This window comes from Aspergillus versicolor, assembly GCF_001890125.1.
Source record: "Aspergillus versicolor CBS 583.65 unplaced genomic scaffold ASPVEscaffold_12, whole genome shotgun sequence".
In the NCBI taxonomy this organism is placed as follows: domain Eukaryota; kingdom Fungi; phylum Ascomycota; class Eurotiomycetes; order Eurotiales; family Aspergillaceae; genus Aspergillus; species Aspergillus versicolor.
Genome location: NW_024467535.1, coordinates 824,694 through 841,446, shown reverse-complemented (window position 1 = coordinate 841,446; position 16,753 = coordinate 824,694). Strand labels below are relative to the sequence as shown.

The window sequence follows — 16,753 nt, the reverse complement described above, 5'->3', positions numbered from 1 at the left end:
AGCGCGTCAAACTCAGCACCGAGAACTTCATTAGACAACATCCTGCTACGACTGGTACAATGACCGCTGAACACTCCCCGGCGGAGGATATATCCACCGTCGAGGCGCAGTCAAAGGGAAAATTTCCCCGCGTACCTGACCGATGGCTCTCTCGCATCGCAAACTGGGGCGTTGAGCTCCGTGGTGTTGCTCCTGTGCCCATTGAGGAGCGGACTGACACCCGGTTTATCAATGTATTCTTTGTTTGGTTTACACTCAGCACAAATTTACTACCGTATGTCCGGGCCTTTTATTATTAACCCCTGCTAACTAGTCCAGGATCATCACCGGCATGGTGGGCACGTTCGTCATGGGGATGAGTCTGCGCGATGCGGCTTTGATTATCCTCTTCTTCAATATGCTCTGCACCATTCCTCCGGCGTACTTTAGTACTTTTGGTTCCAGAACAGGACTGCGCCAGATGCTTCATGCTCGATTTACCTTTGGGTATGCCCCGCCTAGTCGAGAAATGAACGCTGCTAACCTATCTGTAGATACTATCTGGTGTCAATCATCGTTGCGCTGAATCTCTGCACTATTGCTGGCTTCGGCGTTGTGTCTTGCGTATTAGGCGGATCAACGCTCTCAGCTGTCTCTGACGGCAGCATTGACGACACCGCCGGCATCGTTGTCATCGGCGTCTGCGGGATGGTCGTCTCCTTTGGCGGGTACAAGTTCCTACACCAGTATGAGCGGTACTGCTGGCTGTTTGCCCTTGTTGCCATCATTATAGCAACTGGTGTCGGTGGAAGCAGTCTCTCAGCACAAACACCGACTGCACCACCAACGGCCGCCACGGTGCTTTCGTTCGGCGGTGTCATCGCTGGATTCCTGATCCCATGGGCTGTACGTCTCTCCATACTCCTTCTACGTTTCAAACTAACAGTACCAGGGAATGGCCGCCGACTTCAGTGTGTACTGCGTCCCAACCGTCTCGACAACCCGCATCTTCGCCTACACGTACCTGGGGCTATTCGTCCCAACGGTCCTGCTTATGACCCTCGGCGCAGCAATCGGCTCCGCTACCCCATCGATCCCCTCCTGGTCAACCGGCTACAGCACCTACGGCGTCGGCGGTGTTCTTGAATCCATGCTCTCTCCCGCAGGGGGATTCGGCAAATTCGTTGCGGTTCTCCTCGCCTTCTCCCTCCTCGGAAATCTCGGCGCCTCAATGTACTCCATCACACTAAACTTCCAGCTCCTCCTCCCCTTCTTCATGAAAGTTCCGCGCTTCGTCTTCTCGGTAATCTACACTGCAATCCTAATCCCTGTCTCCGTTGTCGCTGCGAAATCGTTCTTCACGAACCTTGAGAACTTCCTGTACGTCATCGCCTACTGGTCCGCGGCGTTCGTCTCTGTGGTCTTGGTTGAACACTTCCTCTTCCGACGGGGGGATTGCGCATCTTACGACGCGAGTACGGTGAATTGGGACTCGCCGAAATGTCTACCAACGGGGATCTCCGCCATCGGTGCAATGGCGCTTTCATTCGGCCTGATTGTGCCTTGCATGGGCCAGGCGTGGTTCACGGGCCCTATCGCGGAGACTACGGGTGATATTGGGTTCGAGATTGCACTGGTTCTGGCTGGGTTGCTGTATGTTCCCTTGAGGTGGGCAGAACGGCGAATCAGAGGTGTATAGTTAGTAGGAGAGAAATTGCACGCTTATTATTTACGAGGCGATGATAATATCTTTTAATATATTCATTCTACCTGCTAGAGTAATATACAGGCTACTTACGTACCCGAGTCGTGCCTTCCCTGTTGGTTTGAACGTTGCTCTTGCCCATTATGAGCACCTGCCGTATTTGATGATTGAGTCGCTCATTCCCTCCTGGTCTCATATCTGTGACTACAGGAAGGAGCGATCCGTACCTAGATTGAAACATATGCGGAAGGAACTATCATTCGCTGCACTTTATCTCACGTTTAGATACAGCCAACCAACTAATATATTGGCCACCACAGTAATCATGTATTTAATGCGAAGATCATCTGGGAGTCGTTCGTTACACACAGCCTCGATCGTAATCCGTCTTTGCGGTCAATGCCCAATGCGGTATTACGTGTTACACGACTATGCACTAGACGAATGGGAACTGCAGGATATGTGGTTCATTCTCAAAATGATTCTGATTTAATAATCAGGTCACAGGTGAGCTTCTGTCATTTGTGGGCTCGCGACACAGGGATCCCCCGGTCTCCCGACAGAGTGATTCTTCGGCCTCCGGCTTCATCAGTTCAATCACACCATCTCCGAATGGTGGGAATGCCTCGAATGTGACCTTCAGACCAGCTGCCTCCGCAAGTTTCCGGTACTCCTCTGCGGTCCTCTCCCTTCCACCGAATAGTATCACCATCGCAACGTGCACCATAGCCATCTCTTTGCCTTTGGCCAGTTCGTGAATCAGAATCCGCGAATGCGGTTCCATTGCCTCGCCAATCCGCTGTAGAAGCCGCACTGCATCCAGGTCTGGGAGATTATGCAGGACGTGCGACAGGTGGTAGATCAGCGCCCCCTTAATCGGCTGCGGACTGCTCTCGTCTTTGAAATTCCATTGCACCTGGGTAATGCCTGGCACATCGCCCAGATCGTCATTGAATTCCTCCACGACCAAATCCTTGTCCTGTAGCTGCGGGAATGCTTCCTTCAACTCTAGGAGCAACTCCCCGCGACTGCCGCCAATATCGACCATTTTTATCGCTGTCGGCGGAGCACTTTCTAGTACAGCCCCGAGATCATACTGCAACATGTTCAAACGCTCGGGACTGCTTGGGCTCTTGAAAAACTTTCCATCCATGAACGAGTTAAAGCTGTCCATCCGTCCCTCGTCAGACATAATTGCGTACGCATGCTTCTTCGAATAGTCCTCGTTCCCCATAAGCTTATGCGCATACTGCATTGGCGTCTCGCATTCTCGGAATGGATACTTGAAATTGGTCGCCTTCAACATCGGAAAAAGGAACGAAGCAGCCATTAACATCTCCGACGTGCTTGGTGGTGAGATTAGCTCCTGTTCAGTCGTATTACAGATAGAAAACCCACAAATGAACTCCTCCATGTATTGCAGACTGATGCGCAGCTAGATGTTTGGTTAGACTGTTCGGGCTAAACGCGTTATCTGCCTCGCTATCGATGAGGCCTAAGCCTGCCATCGCATGCAGACTGTCCTCTTTTATTGTCAGCACTGAGCCATAAATCCTGTGAACAACACGGCCGTACTAATTAGAGTCAATCCTGATATTCCAGCACTAAGGGTCAGCGTATGAACGTTGTTTCGCGGGCTGCTGAATATACCTGGAGCAGAGGCTGCATTTTCGCTTGCTGGTAGTCTCTGTTTACAGACTTCTAGGACATCTTCGCTTGTAGCCGATGTACCTAGCTCCACAAGAGCATCGAACAGCTTGAAATGGGCGGCGACAGGGAAGTATCCTAGCAGCGGCGCCTGGGATTGATTAACGACCAAGCAAGTAGTACAAGCAGCTGAAACTGACGATTGTAGTGACCCTCATCACTTCCATTCCGGCTTCGAAGGATGCCATGATTGATAGAGATGACGGTAGAATGTAGAAAGAAGAGTGCGCAGATACTGATGAGAGTATACCGACAACAACGAGGGCATCTCACAGCTTATATGGCATTCCCTCCCGCTCACCAATTCACCTTCTCGGGGCTCCGGTGTATCTCGACACAGGATGTGCCTGGTTAAACCCGGTGATCGGGCTTGCAGCTCGATTCTGTATATACTACCCATCTCCTTCGGGGCCTGATCGACAGACCAGCATCCACAACTGGACCATCCAAAGGTATCTCATCGAGACAACTAACCAGACGAGGATATGATAGGCTGTTGGGTGAATTTTGCTTCGGTGCAATGCACTCTCCACTCGGATGTCGGGGTTCTGTCTGCTCCGCTTTGGGCGAGCTGACGCTCGGCAAATTGCTTATCACCGAGCAAACAAGACCGAGCGAGCTGCCCTTCGTCAACTAGTTCTACACCGTATGAATTTCATACCAATGCGAACACCGTGCCAGGGTCCTGCGTCTGCTGCTAATTTCTAGCTAAACCATATTATTATTATTTCTAGTCTAATATAGTTGATTCAACTGTAAATTCATCCTGGTCTTGAAATATTTGTCGTTGCCCTGACATTATACTGTCTCGCGCTGTGATTGGCTCGCTCGTACCGGGCGGGTCTTTACGAGCGTCCGAATTGCATCCATACTTGAGTTCCATACAACCGACTCCCCTTCAATACTTCACATATAAAGCCGTCATTCTTGCACTATGGACATTAGACAATCAATATTCATACAATATACCATCCAGGATGATGTGGATAACCATCCTCGCCGTCCCAGCCCTCTACGGCCTCCATTCCTTCGCCACCCTCCTACACAACCGCTCGCTTGCCCGCAAGACACAGCTGCCATACATCCTCTTCCCCGTCTTCGAAGCAAACCTCCTCTATCTCTCCCTCTTCGGTACCAGATGGTTCCAGTATATAATATCCAACTGGCTACCTGAAGGCGTGGCGGACTATATCCACGATAGCGTCTTCCGGAACCGCTGGGCTGTTAAGGATCGCATGGCGAAGAGGTATGGCGGTGTTTATCTCTATGTCACGCCTGGTGGGATAAGCTGCAATGTTGCAGATGCGGATGTAGTTGAACAGGTTGTCAAAGCCAGACATTCCTTTTTAAAGCCGGTTAAGCATTTAGGTACGTCTGCCATTAATCCAGTTGATGGGATTGGTACTGAGTGACTGACTCTGTTTAGAGGGGTTCGATATGTATGGGAGTAGTATTTTTACGGTATGTGCATGCATTGGAAACTTATCAGAAGTTCGTGGATATTGACGAGTGCAGGCGGAAGGAAGCCAGTGGTCGTATCACCATCGAAACACCGCGCCGGCGTTCAACGACAAGAACAACGCTCTCGTCTGGGCGGAGAGTATCCGACAGGCCGGCGAAATGGTCGAGTACTGGGGTGAAAGATACTCCGATTCCTCGGATTCAGTATCAAGTTTTGTCGTGCCCGATGCACGGGAAGATATACTCAAGCTGTCACTTAACATCATCTGCGGCGCTGGATTCGGGGTGAAGCTGCCCTTCAGGCCCGCTTCCAAAGGCACGACAGACGATGCCAAAGATCTCTTCAAAGACGCAGCTACTCCATCGCCAGGCTATTCCTTCACATTCAGAGGTGTAATGGAGTATATCAATAGGTCGATGATGTCAGTCTTTGTCGCTAACAGTATCCTGCCGAAATGGATTCCGCGGTTTACCCTGCCATTCCTGAAGAAGGATTTCGCAGCCCATGAAGACCTAGGAAATTATCTCCAAGCCCTAGTGAAGGACGCGGAGAAAAGCGAGTCCGAGACTCATAATCTCCTAGAGCGAATTGTCCGGTCTCGACGAGAGGAACAAGAAATAACCTCCAAGCGCAACCCCGGGCTGTCTGATGCGGAGATATTGGGCAACGTATTCATTTTCTCCATCGCAGGTCACGAAACGACAGCGACAACGTTGCGATTTGCATTGGCCCTTCTATCCATCTACCCTGATGTTCAAGAAGAACTGTACAATGAACTGCAAACAGTGCTGCGTAATGAGCCAGATGATCCTGCGGAATGGGACTATGCCACAGTGTACCCCAGACTGGTTACTCCACTTTGTATCATGGTAGGTCGACTCCTTCTCAATAAGTAGGTAGCTAACGGTTATAGCTTGAGACGCTCCGCTTGTACCCTCCTGCTCCTAGCATTCCCAAGTTAACGGCCAGCTCCGGCGCGGACATAACGTATAACGACGAGATACACCATCTGCCAGCGGAAGTCCGCGTTAACTTAAATAGCAACGCTCTTCACTATAGTGAAAGACACTGGGGGTCAAATGTGAGTGCTTTCAACCCCAGCCGATGGGACAAACGCAATGCCGAGAGCTATCTCGCGAGAAATGACGGCCTTGAAGGGCTCTCCGGCCCAGGGCTCGAGTCGAGCGAAATCCACAAGCCCGAGCGCGGAGCATATATTCCATTCAGCGATGGAATGAGAGGGTGTATTGGGAGGAAGTTTGCGCAGGTAGAATTCATAGCTACTCTTGCTGTTTTATTCCGAGAGTATCGAGTGACTCCGACGAGGCTTCACGGAGAATCAAACGATGACTCTACGAGAAGAGTAGAGAAGGCTCTACGCGAGAGTTCGGTGTCGCTTACCTTGGCCATTATGGACAGGGTTCCTCTAACATTCCATAGGAGGGTTACTTCATGACCACCGGTTTTATCGATAATTGTACAATAGTGGAAATAGATATTTGAATCCAATCGCCACTCTTGCTGGGGTGTCGTTCACTCATCCTTTGGTTTTATGATAATGTCCAAATACTGTGCTTTTCAGCATATTTGCAGTTTCAGGATCTGTAGTGTCAGGACTAGCCCAGCGGCGACATGAGATTAGGTTAGAAGGGGCCATGTCACCAACACCGACCGTGGGCAGACTCATGTACTCAGTAGTGAAATGCCACGGCCCATGAATACCTTCTGGTTTAGTCATGAAAGTGACGCCATAGCGTGAAGAATCACCAGCAATCCCAGGCTGCGGGATACAAAAGAAGTCGTGAACGCGAACGTGTTCAGGCGGGAGGACACTATCATCTGGGGCTGCATCAGGAGGCAACTCCAGGCACTCCTCCTCGATAGCCATGATGTGCGAGAAAATAGCATGGTACTGGCGTGAATCGAGTAACCACTCTCGCCTCGGTGACCGGAGAAGCAAGTCCAGCGCCCTTCGGCGGATGCTTGGGTAGCGGCACTTCCAGGCGACAGCGTGCATGGGGTAGATCAAGCCAACTTCTAAATTGAATCCTTTCGATAGTTCATTCGTATTGTAGGGAGGGTTCGCCACGAGAGCTTCTGAGACCCGCAAGATCTCTTCATAATCTTCCTGGCGAGTATCCCATTCGCATTCACTTGACACCACGTACGCAGCAAGTCCGACCTCGGAACCATACTGCATAATTCGAATAACGTTTGCCGCGGCCTTCTCCTCCGTATTCCAAGTCGATTCGCAACGTTCGAGCAGTTCCTGAAAATTGGTTTTCCAAAGGCCAAAGGCAACACGAAGGTCTTCAGATGGAGCTAAAAGGCTAGGACTGGGTGTCTGTTCCGCATCGACCTGCACATCCAGGCTTTGGAAAAAGGCCGCGCAAGCAGTCACCAGGTCGACAAGCGCGACTCTGGCTTCGCGCAGCGTTTGGAATCTCGGTGGTACTTCCGGTGCTCCAGTCTTGGATTTGTAAAGAACGAGTCTATTTTTCGGGAAGGGGCTGAATTCCGAAGCATTCAAACTGAACAGAGTAAGAATCGGAGCAAGCTCGCTGTGTAGAAATTGCGCTTCATAGGATGAGTACTTTCTCCCGCAAAGCTGATCTTGTGTAGTTTGGGAGCTTAGGCGCCATGATCTAAGGATACTTATCCCGTTTGCAATATGCGTGGCAGCAGCAGCAGCGTTACGCCGTAGGAATTCGAAACTCGTAAACAGGATGCTGGCCATAACAACAATGGGTACGGCAGGCTCGCCCGCCGCAGCCTTGTCGACAGTTGAGCGAAGTGCTTGGGCATAGAGCTGGCTGGCATCTGAACTGTCCGCCCAGGTCGAAGATTGGGCTTCACATTCATGCAACGAGCCTAGCGCAGCCAGCGCCTGACGAATAGACGGCTCCGAGAGACTAAGTTGCAAGACGCTTCGCCTCCAGAAATCCCCCTCAAGGAAACCGGCTAGTTGGTAGGAGGTCGTATTGAAGAAGAACTCCAAGGCTCTGGATTCCTTCGTCGAAATAATCACTGTCGACTGTCGCAGCTCAGGAGGCACACTCAGAGCCCTAGAGTTGGGCTGGATATAACCATCGCATTTTCGCCCAGTGCTAACACATCTACAAGTGTTAGATAATTTATCAGGACTGCCAGATACGAAAAATACCTGTGACATGATGGTCTGGCTTCATCGCATTTCACTCGGCGTATCCTAGTTCATACGTCAGAAATGTCCGTTGTCGAACCAGCCTGAACTGACTTGCAGGTGATACACCCCGTTCGGACCTTGGGCTTGCTTGCCCTGGGTCTCGAAGTTCGATGATCCATGGGCGTCTTGATGAGATCGGCTGGTGGATGATATGCAGACGATGAACAGCGACGGAAATGACTCCAAAGTGCTGCAACCACTGCACGTGCATTGTCTTTCCAATTTGGGATTAGTATTCTCCTCACTCTAGTGTCTACCGGCTTTCAGCGTGGACAGTGGACTCTATCGATAGCTGTCTGTCCATGGATCTGCCAATGACTCCGCAGCCTGGATGGTACGGTAACTACAATTAAGTTGTTCTGCAACTCGTAACCCCGGTGCGGACATCGAGGGTATCGGAGTTAAGGGTATTTCCGCCGCAGACACGATAATATATATAGTTCTATCCTTCACCAAGCTAGCGAAACAACAGAGCACCACCGCTACATAGGAAAAGGGCAATTCCATTGGAAAAAACAATAAATAATAATAAAATGTCGTCCAAACGCCTCCTCACAGTGCAGAAATTCATCTCTTACTTTGCAACCCTGGACCAAACGATCCTCGAGTCCATCCTGGCTGACAACTACTACCACCAATTCGCACCCGCCTCAATAAACCCACCCGGCCCATTCGACCGAGCGGGGTTTCTGGCACACACGAGCGGGTTAAACCGGATCATGACGGGGTTCCCCGTCTTCGCGAAGGAGTATATCGAGAGTGACAGCGGCAACCAGGTTGTCGTTTGGGCAACGAGCAAGACGCAGTTCCGGGAGGAGGTGAGGGATGATGGGATCCCGAGGGAGGAGTGGGAGTATGCTGGAGAGTATGTGTTTATGTTTACAATGGACGAGAGTGGAGAGAAGGTGGTGAGGTGCATCGAGTTTTTGGATGGGGGAGCCACACCGAGATTGCTTGAGCTGGCAAAGAGGGCGAGGGGGAACCTGGAAAAGATTGAGACAAAGCCATGAATGTGATATAATTACACTATATTTAAATAGAACTAGACAGCAAAAAGACCTTACCCAAGTTCTATCTACTTTCAATGACGTTGATGATAAGTTTTTGAGCGCGGTGGCGCAGAGCCATAATTACAGGATGGCCTGAAGCAAGGAGCTGGAGCTGGACTGTCTTTCGGGTTGCCTATACTCCGTACTCCGTAGTGGACGGCAATGATGAGGGCTCTTGTCGTGTCAACATAAAGTGGATACCCTGATTCTTGCTGCTCTGGATACGGATGATCGACCAATACTTCTGGGAATAGTATGGACGGTCTGCTTACCTCGATTTGCACTGGTATTGTCGGCTGCTCTACTTCCGCGGCGATGAGTTTGCAGAGAGCAGTCATTTAGGTCACCGGCCAGAGTGCTTTGATACAGTTCACCAAGAGTCTTATCACTATAAACCGGTGGACATGCTTGGCTGAAGCAGTGGCCCCTGGATTCCCATTGTCTCTGAACAGGGCATCTTTCAATTTCCTCCATGCAGAAGATCGGCAATCACTGGAGCTCGGTGTGGAAGCAGTTGTGGTTGGCTTGCTGTACTCAATGCGAAGGGATGAGACCTGCAGGGCGTGGCATGCTGTGTGACAAACAACCACCCTGGGATGGGCGCGGGAGCAAAAGCTGAAATAGCGGACAACGTCCCCTTCAAACCTTTTGATTCTTTCAACCAATTTAACCTTGTGGCTTGAATTTCGCATTTCTCACCATGAAGATCTCCGCTGCCTCTGCCTCTGTGCTGCTCGCCGCCATCGCCCCAGCGGTCGTTGGACAATGGATCCCTCCAGGGACTCTTGCACTGGTACGGACTCCCTGTCACCATAACTCCTCAACCGATCCCATTTACTGACGCTTGACATGGCAACCAATAGATTGGCATTACCACCAGTACTGGCACTCAATTTACCGCTCCAGGCTTGAAGGCTTGCGAGGAAAGCCCATTCGGAGTGTAAGCATTCGCCCCATCCGCTCATAGAAGCACGAATTGCTAACGCCGCACCAACTAGGCCATTCAATGCAAAAGAAATCGATATTAAAAGCACAGGAGCCCCCGCCAAATGCACCTTCTATTCGTAAGTCTTTGTGCCCTTGGTACTTGAGAGAAACCACGTTGTCTGACCTATTTCCCTCGAACAGCGAAGGAGGATGTAAAGGTCAGCACTACACGCTGAAGGACGGTTTCCATCCTCTTAGACATGACTTGGTGGTTGGCAGCTTCAACTGTGCTCTTGCCTAGAAATGAGGAGGACGATATGACACAGTTGGTGTCACTGAAAGCGGGCCTCGGTATCGAGAATACTGTCAACATGGGTAGATATATTAAATATCGATGTCCGTGGTTATTTCGATCCGGAAGTCCATAGAAATCACTTCACTATTGGTATATGAGGACCCAATCGTAAAATCCGACTACCCGCAGGGATACAGACGCAGGACTATCTTTTCCATTTAACGACATCATTCATCCCCACTACTAAACCGGAAATGTATACGGAGGATAGTCTCCCAAAAAAAATGTGTATTGGTGACAGGCCAGTGTGCCTGTCTAAATGACCACGCAAAGGAATGAAGGCTATTGAGGCGCTATGCAGACTGGAATGCTGGCCACAATGGCATGGCCAGTGCGCAGAACTGACAGCTTAAAGGCAAACATAGCCCCGAGCCAAGCTTTCTCATCCCTGTTATCCACTTACTTTTTGTCTAATCATTAATTAAATTCGACACAATGAAGCTAACTACTACTCTTGCGCCCATGCTCGCAGCACTCACTCCGGCCGTGGTCGGACAGGTGCAATCGCTAGGGTCTCTCGGTCAAGTACGAACTCTCTCCTGTTAATAACCTCTGACTATAACCTGACATCTGATTCTGCAAATAGATCACGATCGATTCGCATAGTGACCCTGATGTGCATAGCATATACAGCACTACAGCACCGACGAAATGCGAGAAGAGCGCCGTCGGGTATGTCTCCCCTAAACAATTCAATCACCGATGTAAACACGGACACCACATATCACTAACTATAACGCTGTTACAGAACAGTCAATGCTACAACGATCGAAATTAGCCAGCACAAGGTGCCAATCAAGTGCACTTTCTACTCGTAAGTCTCTGGCTGGTCGATACCTCACGCACAATAGGTGGCTTAGCTAATTTATTCACCTTGAACAGGGAGCACAAATGCAGTGGCCAAAACTACACCCTGGGAGCTGGTAAGCACGACTTTAAGAAGCGGCCGTTGTTGGTGGATAGTTTCGAATGTGCCCGAAACGAGACTGCTACTAGTTCCTAGATAGTTATGGTAGCGTGTCTTCCAGGCACATTGCCTTGTTTTTAGTGAATCCGGTCTCTTTTCTGGTTGGATATTTCCTAACTGAATACTGCAAACTGCGAAGACCTGGCGCCGTGGCTGATTGAGTATTAAGAGATATAATTCCAAGGTCAATCCATGAGGATTATCTTGTTTGAATTGATTTTTGTATTAATATTAAGTTATAGTAATAATAATGCGAGGATTTCTTTTTTATTAAAGTGTATCTACGCATTTTTCATAACCTGTCATATCCAGTGCGCCAATCCGCAATAACCATACCCAGAACTGCCATGCAAGAGAAATAAAATATAATCAAACAACAACATCCATTTACACCAGAAACAGGTCTTTTACATTAAACCCTCCTCCTCTCCTTCACATAAGCCATCATCCCACACCCCGCATAAACAAGAACAATAAAAATCTGCGGCAAAAACCCCAAAAAGAAATAAACCACCCAGCTACCCCTCAACACATCAAACCTCGACACCTTGGTCATATCATGCTTATCCAGACTCGCCGCCGTAAGGACCGAGTAAAGCACACGCACAAACAAGCAGGGGATGACCGCCGCCATACACGTCGTGATGTAGTAATTAACCGTCGGAAAGCTACGGCGCGATTTCCACAGCAACCCCACGCCCAGCGTTATACCCGCAAGACCGAGCATGAACAGCGCCGCTGAGGCCTTGGAGAATGTAACCGCCTTTGCGAACTTGTCTGGGTCGATGTGGCCGGAGGAGTCGGGGGATCGTTTTGAGCCGCCTATGGCGCCGAGGACGAGGCCGATCATTATGACTGGGTGGAGGGCGAGGAGGAGGATATTGACTGGGGTGAGGTCTGCAAGTCGTCCACCCTTTGAGCTTTTGGAGGGATTGGGCATTGGGGAAGGGGCGGGTGCGTCGACGGGGGAGTAGGAGTAGGCCGGGCTAGGTTCCTTTGGTTTAGACTTTGAGGAGGCGTTGACGAGCGAGAGGGTCGCGTTGAGGAGGGGGCCGAGAGCGATGGTGTATAGGATCTGGGCGCCCATTTGCAGGCCTGTTGAGGGTTTGGATTGGTGTGCCATTGAGAGGTACATTGCCGGGCCGATGATTTTGGCTGGTGTTGTTAGTATGCGCTTTACACGCTTCTTGGAGAGAGACTCACCGAGAACGAAGACGCTCAGGTAGATCCATGCCGTCTGCCTCTTCTTTGACAGGTAGTGGTATGTGCAGAAGATGACAGGGGCGAAGAGGACGAGGTAGACGGCCAGCTCGATGGCGGCCAGGATCTGGTGTGGATTCATGGCGGTATACAGTGATGAGGATGGAGTGAAAAAGAAAGTGTCTGCAGAGGAAGGCAGTATTTAAGAAGAGGATCTGGAGTCTAGCGGAAATTGCTTGAGTACAGCCTCAGGCTCAGCCTCAGCCCCCAAGCCCTAAAGTCTTGTATGACCATAAGCCTTTTGGCGCCGTCCGGTCGTGGGTCCGTCTCCAACGCCGTGTCCGAATCCGTGCCCGTTAGACTGTTGTCCGGCTGTCCGTTCGGGTCCGAGTCTGCCTGGCGTGTCTATCATTACCGTAAATGCTGCATAGCCACGCGCAACTTAGGCTTGTCTGGTCTAGGCTCGTCTTGTATATGGGGACGGCTTGGGGGCCATATTGATATCGCCGTAAGCCACTGCCCATGGGAACAAATGTCAACAAATTTAGAACTATCTACGGAATGGCTCAGTTCTCCAACTCCGTGATCTCCTTGACCATGTTACCGGCCATATTGGCAGCCACAGCCCGGCGTTCGCCCTCAATGGCTCGACTCCTAGGGAGTGTTCCTGGATGATTTAACTTCTTACCCAGGTGTCGAAGCCAAATTTTATACAGGTAACTAATGGGGGTGAGAAATAAATCTCCGCAGCCCCTGCGGTCGGATCCGAAGCGTTTCTCCGTTGCGTCTTATATCGATTTTTCATCATAAGGGCTGTCGCTGGACACAATGATATTAAACGTGCGGCAGTATTTGTTAGATACCTCGTTAGCCAGGTACATGTCCCGTAGCAGTGGATGGGTACCGATTTAATGGAGGACAAGACTCTGAAAATCGAAAGATTAACTCTATTTTACGTTCCAAGTGCCTCCAGCGCAACCGTAACCAGAAATTAAACCGGATGATATGCAATAAGATCATATTGTTCTGCATCATAGGGCTGAGTGTCATCCTGCGACTGAGACTGCAGCTTACGCTGGAAGATGAACGGATCTGCAGTCGTATCCGAAAGTTGGCTTCAGTTGCTTGGCTGAAAATACTTCCCAGCTAAAGTGAGAGTAATCCAAGTAAGTCGGAGTGGTTATTATGCTGCGAAGATACAACAGACAGCATCAGGATGGGATGGATAGAAATATACGTGATCTTCTGCGAAAGGCTCACCGTATGGAATTGCTAAACAACACCAGGCATCCGAGTCATGCTCCCATACTGGGGGCTTGGAAGTAGTGTGATGCTCGCAGGTAACGATGGCTGTCTTTGAGATATCGGTGTAGCTCCTTTACGTGCTCACCGACGATCAGACATGCACTCGGTCGCAGATCTCGTTTGTGTATATTAATAACAACTAACACATAGTTAGGTGCGGCTCGTATAGAGGACCGTGTAATCATGAGTAAGAAAACTAACTAGCTCATGTGCTTAAGCTCACTCGGTTAAGGCGTGTTGGGCAGCAAATAGGGTTATGAGCTACGGCTTCCGGAGTCCGAGTCCGTACATCGCCACGGAAAAAGGATCCTGTTGGATGATCTGACATTCGACATCACCCGTCGGACCGTCCGCATGGACCACCCCCATGGCCCACCTCCAGGGACCGCGCTGGATCCCCCCGCCAGCCCACGACCGGACAGTCCGACTCCGACTGAGGGGCACCAATTTAGGTAACCGAGGATATATTCAGCTTCTCTCCCAACAACTGCGGGTGCATTCTTCCCATCAATCTCCCGAGTATGGCTATCAAACAGATCGTGTGCTCCGGCACACCCTACGAGGTAGTTCTCTCCACGTCGCAGCAAACAAGCTCTAACACTCCCAGATCGGCCACGAGCATGGCTCGCAAGCGGCAACCGAAATCGAGCGCGCGATCACTTTCTACGCAAAGATGTTCGCAAAACACAGCAAGCTCGACTGGGCCCAGGTCCAGGATCTCGCGCGCGATTTTGACGGCTTGATCCGGGAGAAGTGGCCGAGATATTACGAGGAGCTTCAGGGTGCGTCCACCCACTGTATATTATTTGCCAAAGGGGCACTGTTGATATTGTGGGATATGTAGGAATCGCGGCCGGTGCAAAGCGCGACTTGATCGATATAATCGCCTTAAATGTCCGGACCGAGATTGTCTTTGGGCAGTTCAGCGATGGGTGCACGAGTCTCTATTACCAGGGCGATGGGATCTCCTTCCAGGGGCAGAATTGGGATGTACGTACCATAGCCTACGTACCCTTAGTGGCCCCCCCCCCACTATCATAATACAGCAACTAATCCCCCGACAGTGGGACGAAGAACAAGGCGAAAACCTAATCCTAGTAACAATCATCCAACCAGATCTACCCACAATCAAAATGATTACCGAGGCCGGGCAGATCGGGAAAATCGGACTCAACTCCGCCGGGGTCGGTGTGTGCTTCAACGCAATTCGCGCAAAGGGCATGGATAAGACGCGCATCCCTGTTCACCTGGGGCTTCGAATAGCCCTGGAAAGCTGGTCTGCGATCGAAGCGGTCCAAAACATAGAACGAGTGGGGATGGCTAGCTCGGCGCATATACTTCTCGGAGACACGACGACGGCAGTGGGGTTGGAATTCACGGCTTCGACTTTTGCGCGTATTCCTGTTAATGGGAAGGGGTATATAGTTCATACGAACCATATGTTGCTTGAGCATAAGGATATTAATGAGCCTGTCTGGTTGAAGGACTCGCCGGTGCGTGTGCAGACGATGGGGGAGAATATCGCGAAGCTCGGGCCTGTGACATGGGATGGTTTCAAGGGCCTTTTTGCAGACGAGACGCACTTCCCTTGTTCGATTAATCGTGCAGCAGAGGGTGGCAGCGATATTGCGACGCTGTTTAACATTGTCATGGATCTGGGGGGTAAGAGAGCGGAAGTGACAATGGGAAGATTAACAAGTGGTGTCGAGGGTGAAAGCATTATTCTCAGTTTCGACCAATAGCTGCTTTATCTCTACCTTGTATTTAGTTCGGCTTACTCTTTTGAAAGAACCGGCAGTATGAGCATGTCTGGTAGTGAAAGAGCAGCATTGTCCCATCAATAAGCTCCCCAATAAAGGACCCTTTGACACTGTTCTTTTTATACTGCACTTCACACTTCACTAAACCCCAAACAATGGCTGCCTGGATATATCATATCACTGACTGCCACGTCAAAACCCTCTTCACGCAACCAAACTCTGTCTTTCCTACTGTATATATATAGACTCTACCATGCAATCCCCCGTTCAAACCCTCCGCCAGCCCCATTTCATTTCTACTCACTTCTCAACCCCGAAAATCCGCTTGTCATTTGCCCCATCGCCCTTCCCAGTCTGGTCCCGTCGCTCATCAACCCGCAGATTCAGCGCCATGTCCTGCACGAAATCAAGAAGAGGCTCTGTCCCGCACGAACCACTCGCCTCAATCGCCAGCAGAGTCCACAGCCTTTGTGAAGAAACCGAGACCCTGATGGAACATACAGGCCACCACGAGAAATGCATTATAGGGCAACTGCACCGCTTCGACGCCTGGGCTGCATCGGTCGATGTGTATAGCCATCAGCACCGGACGCTGGAGGAGCGACTGCGGCAGTTCTCGCCTTGGCTTCCATATGATACGCTGGAGATGCTGCATAACCTGGAACTGAATTTGATTACGTTGGCAGACTATGTGGAAAAGATGCAGGACATGTTTACACCGGTCGAACAACGTGGGAATCTGGGGAAGCTCATCTGCAAGACCAAGGTGGGCATTATCCACGGCCTGGACAGTCTGGACGGTGTTAAAAATGCGATCGACCCTCATGACGATGAGGACCTTTCGTCAGCGATTGATGACGCACTCTTTAGGCGTATTGATGTTGCCTAGCATCGGATCCTTGAGAAGGACTATATTCAGCATACGGTCTTGCACCATTGACATTCTGCGCTTTTCCACTCCTTATTGAGAATCTACCAATTGCAGTTCTCACTCATTCGTGACTGAACTCTCACCAGGGGCTGGTTTTGGGACCAGAAAATCTTAATATATTCGCTGCATCCGTATGAATTCCAGGCAAAAACTGTAAAAGCCGGGGTACTGGTACTGTCAATAACACAGCCAACCCTCGTA

The 16,753-nt window shown here is 50.4% G+C and overlaps 10 protein-coding genes across 10 annotated transcripts; 7 read left to right on the top strand and 3 right to left on the bottom strand.

The window, feature by feature from the left end:
• Window positions 1–59: 59 nt before the first annotated feature.
• Window positions 60–1,678, top strand: ASPVEDRAFT_56672 (purine-cytosine permease family protein; the record flags this gene model as incomplete). Its single annotated transcript, XM_040815238.1, has 4 exons — window positions 60–274; window positions 319–486; window positions 534–885; window positions 932–1,678. 4 exons carry the CDS (start codon window positions 60–62, stop codon window positions 1,676–1,678), a joined length of 1,482 nt encoding a protein of 493 aa, XP_040672994.1.
• A 471-nt stretch (window positions 1,679–2,149) lies between these two features.
• On the bottom strand, window positions 2,150–3,459 carry ASPVEDRAFT_46579 (uncharacterized protein). The gene is made up of 3 exons (XM_040813585.1): window positions 3,335–3,459; window positions 3,260–3,274; window positions 2,150–3,209 (listed from the first exon to the last, which is right to left on the bottom strand). Exon 3 carries the CDS (start codon window positions 3,096–3,098, stop codon window positions 2,181–2,183), a length of 918 nt encoding a protein of 305 aa, XP_040672993.1. The 5' UTR covers window positions 3,099–3,209; window positions 3,260–3,274; window positions 3,335–3,459; the 3' UTR covers window positions 2,150–2,180.
• A 909-nt stretch (window positions 3,460–4,368) lies between these two features.
• Window positions 4,369–6,309, top strand: ASPVEDRAFT_141814 (cytochrome P450; the record flags this gene model as incomplete). Its single annotated transcript, XM_040807779.1, has 4 exons — window positions 4,369–4,759; window positions 4,818–4,852; window positions 4,907–5,722; window positions 5,767–6,309. 4 exons carry the CDS (start codon window positions 4,369–4,371, stop codon window positions 6,307–6,309), a joined length of 1,785 nt encoding a protein of 594 aa, XP_040672992.1.
• A 40-nt stretch (window positions 6,310–6,349) lies between these two features.
• On the bottom strand, window positions 6,350–8,384 carry ASPVEDRAFT_362179 (Zn(II)2Cys6 transcription factor). Its single transcript, XM_040811160.1, has 3 exons — window positions 8,110–8,384; window positions 8,017–8,061; window positions 6,350–7,969 (listed from the first exon to the last, which is right to left on the bottom strand). The coding sequence occupies exons 1-3, from the start codon at window positions 8,175–8,177 to the stop codon at window positions 6,391–6,393; spliced, it is 1,692 nt and encodes a 563-aa protein (XP_040672991.1). The 5' UTR covers window positions 8,178–8,384; the 3' UTR covers window positions 6,350–6,390.
• Window positions 8,385–8,537: 153 nt separating this feature from the next.
• Window positions 8,538–9,127, top strand: ASPVEDRAFT_46577 (uncharacterized protein). The gene has a single exon (XM_040813584.1). The coding sequence runs from the start codon at window positions 8,592–8,594 to the stop codon at window positions 9,066–9,068; it is 477 nt and encodes a 158-aa protein (XP_040672990.1). The 5' UTR covers window positions 8,538–8,591; the 3' UTR covers window positions 9,069–9,127.
• A 680-nt stretch (window positions 9,128–9,807) lies between these two features.
• On the top strand, window positions 9,808–10,335 carry ASPVEDRAFT_33458 (uncharacterized protein; the record flags this gene model as incomplete). Its single annotated transcript, XM_040810738.1, has 4 exons — window positions 9,808–9,900; window positions 9,971–10,047; window positions 10,106–10,171; window positions 10,236–10,335. 4 exons carry the CDS (start codon window positions 9,808–9,810, stop codon window positions 10,333–10,335), a joined length of 336 nt encoding a protein of 111 aa, XP_040672989.1.
• A 489-nt stretch (window positions 10,336–10,824) lies between these two features.
• On the top strand, window positions 10,825–11,392 carry ASPVEDRAFT_33457 (uncharacterized protein; the record flags this gene model as incomplete). Its single annotated transcript, XM_040810737.1, has 4 exons — window positions 10,825–10,914; window positions 10,976–11,061; window positions 11,138–11,203; window positions 11,272–11,392. The coding sequence occupies 4 exons, from the start codon at window positions 10,825–10,827 to the stop codon at window positions 11,390–11,392; spliced, it is 363 nt and encodes a 120-aa protein (XP_040672988.1).
• Window positions 11,393–11,670: 278 nt separating this feature from the next.
• ASPVEDRAFT_155109 (uncharacterized protein) lies at window positions 11,671–12,698 on the bottom strand (the record flags this gene model as incomplete). The annotated part of the gene is made up of 2 exons (XM_040808440.1): window positions 11,671–12,511; window positions 12,560–12,698. 2 exons carry the CDS (start codon window positions 12,696–12,698, stop codon window positions 11,769–11,771), a joined length of 882 nt encoding a protein of 293 aa, XP_040672987.1. The 3' UTR covers window positions 11,671–11,768.
• A 1,509-nt stretch (window positions 12,699–14,207) lies between these two features.
• ASPVEDRAFT_46574 (uncharacterized protein) lies at window positions 14,208–15,728 on the top strand. The gene is made up of 4 exons (XM_040813583.1): window positions 14,208–14,424; window positions 14,469–14,643; window positions 14,706–14,851; window positions 14,926–15,728. The coding sequence occupies exons 1-4, from the start codon at window positions 14,383–14,385 to the stop codon at window positions 15,601–15,603; spliced, it is 1,041 nt and encodes a 346-aa protein (XP_040672986.1). The 5' UTR covers window positions 14,208–14,382; the 3' UTR covers window positions 15,604–15,728.
• A 141-nt stretch (window positions 15,729–15,869) lies between these two features.
• ASPVEDRAFT_876993 (uncharacterized protein) lies at window positions 15,870–16,634 on the top strand. The gene has a single exon (XM_040818128.1). The coding sequence runs from the start codon at window positions 15,875–15,877 to the stop codon at window positions 16,508–16,510; it is 636 nt and encodes a 211-aa protein (XP_040672985.1). The 5' UTR covers window positions 15,870–15,874; the 3' UTR covers window positions 16,511–16,634.
• Window positions 16,635–16,753: the final 119 nt, after the last annotated feature.

Excerpts from the sequence above, each read along its gene's own strand:
- ASPVEDRAFT_46579 (XM_040813585.1), bottom strand. The coding sequence starts at position 3,098 with ATGGAGGAGTTCATTTGTGGGTTTTCTATCTGTAATACGACTGAACAG.
- ASPVEDRAFT_362179 (XM_040811160.1), bottom strand. The coding sequence starts at position 8,177 with ATGGATCATCGAACTTCGAGACCCAGGGCAAGCAAGCCCAAGGTCCGA. Across the intron at positions 8,062-8,109 it reads ACGGGGTGTATCACCTGCAA|GATACGCCGAGTGAAATGCG; the intron begins GTCAGTTCAGGC and ends CGTATGAACTAG. Across the intron at positions 7,970-8,016 it reads GCCAGACCATCATGTCACAG|ATGTGTTAGCACTGGGCGAA; the intron begins GTATTTTTCGTA and ends TAACACTTGTAG.
- ASPVEDRAFT_46577 (XM_040813584.1), top strand. The coding sequence starts at position 8,592 with ATGTCGTCCAAACGCCTCCTCACAGTGCAGAAATTCATCTCTTACTTT.
- ASPVEDRAFT_46574 (XM_040813583.1), top strand. The coding sequence starts at position 14,383 with ATGGCTATCAAACAGATCGTGTGCTCCGGCACACCCTACGAG. Across the intron at positions 14,644-14,705 it reads ATATTACGAGGAGCTTCAGG|GAATCGCGGCCGGTGCAAAG; the intron begins GTGCGTCCACCC and ends TGGGATATGTAG. Across the intron at positions 14,852-14,925 it reads TCCAGGGGCAGAATTGGGAT|TGGGACGAAGAACAAGGCGA; the intron begins GTACGTACCATA and ends ATCCCCCGACAG.
- ASPVEDRAFT_876993 (XM_040818128.1), top strand. The coding sequence starts at position 15,875 with ATGCAATCCCCCGTTCAAACCCTCCGCCAGCCCCATTTCATTTCTACT.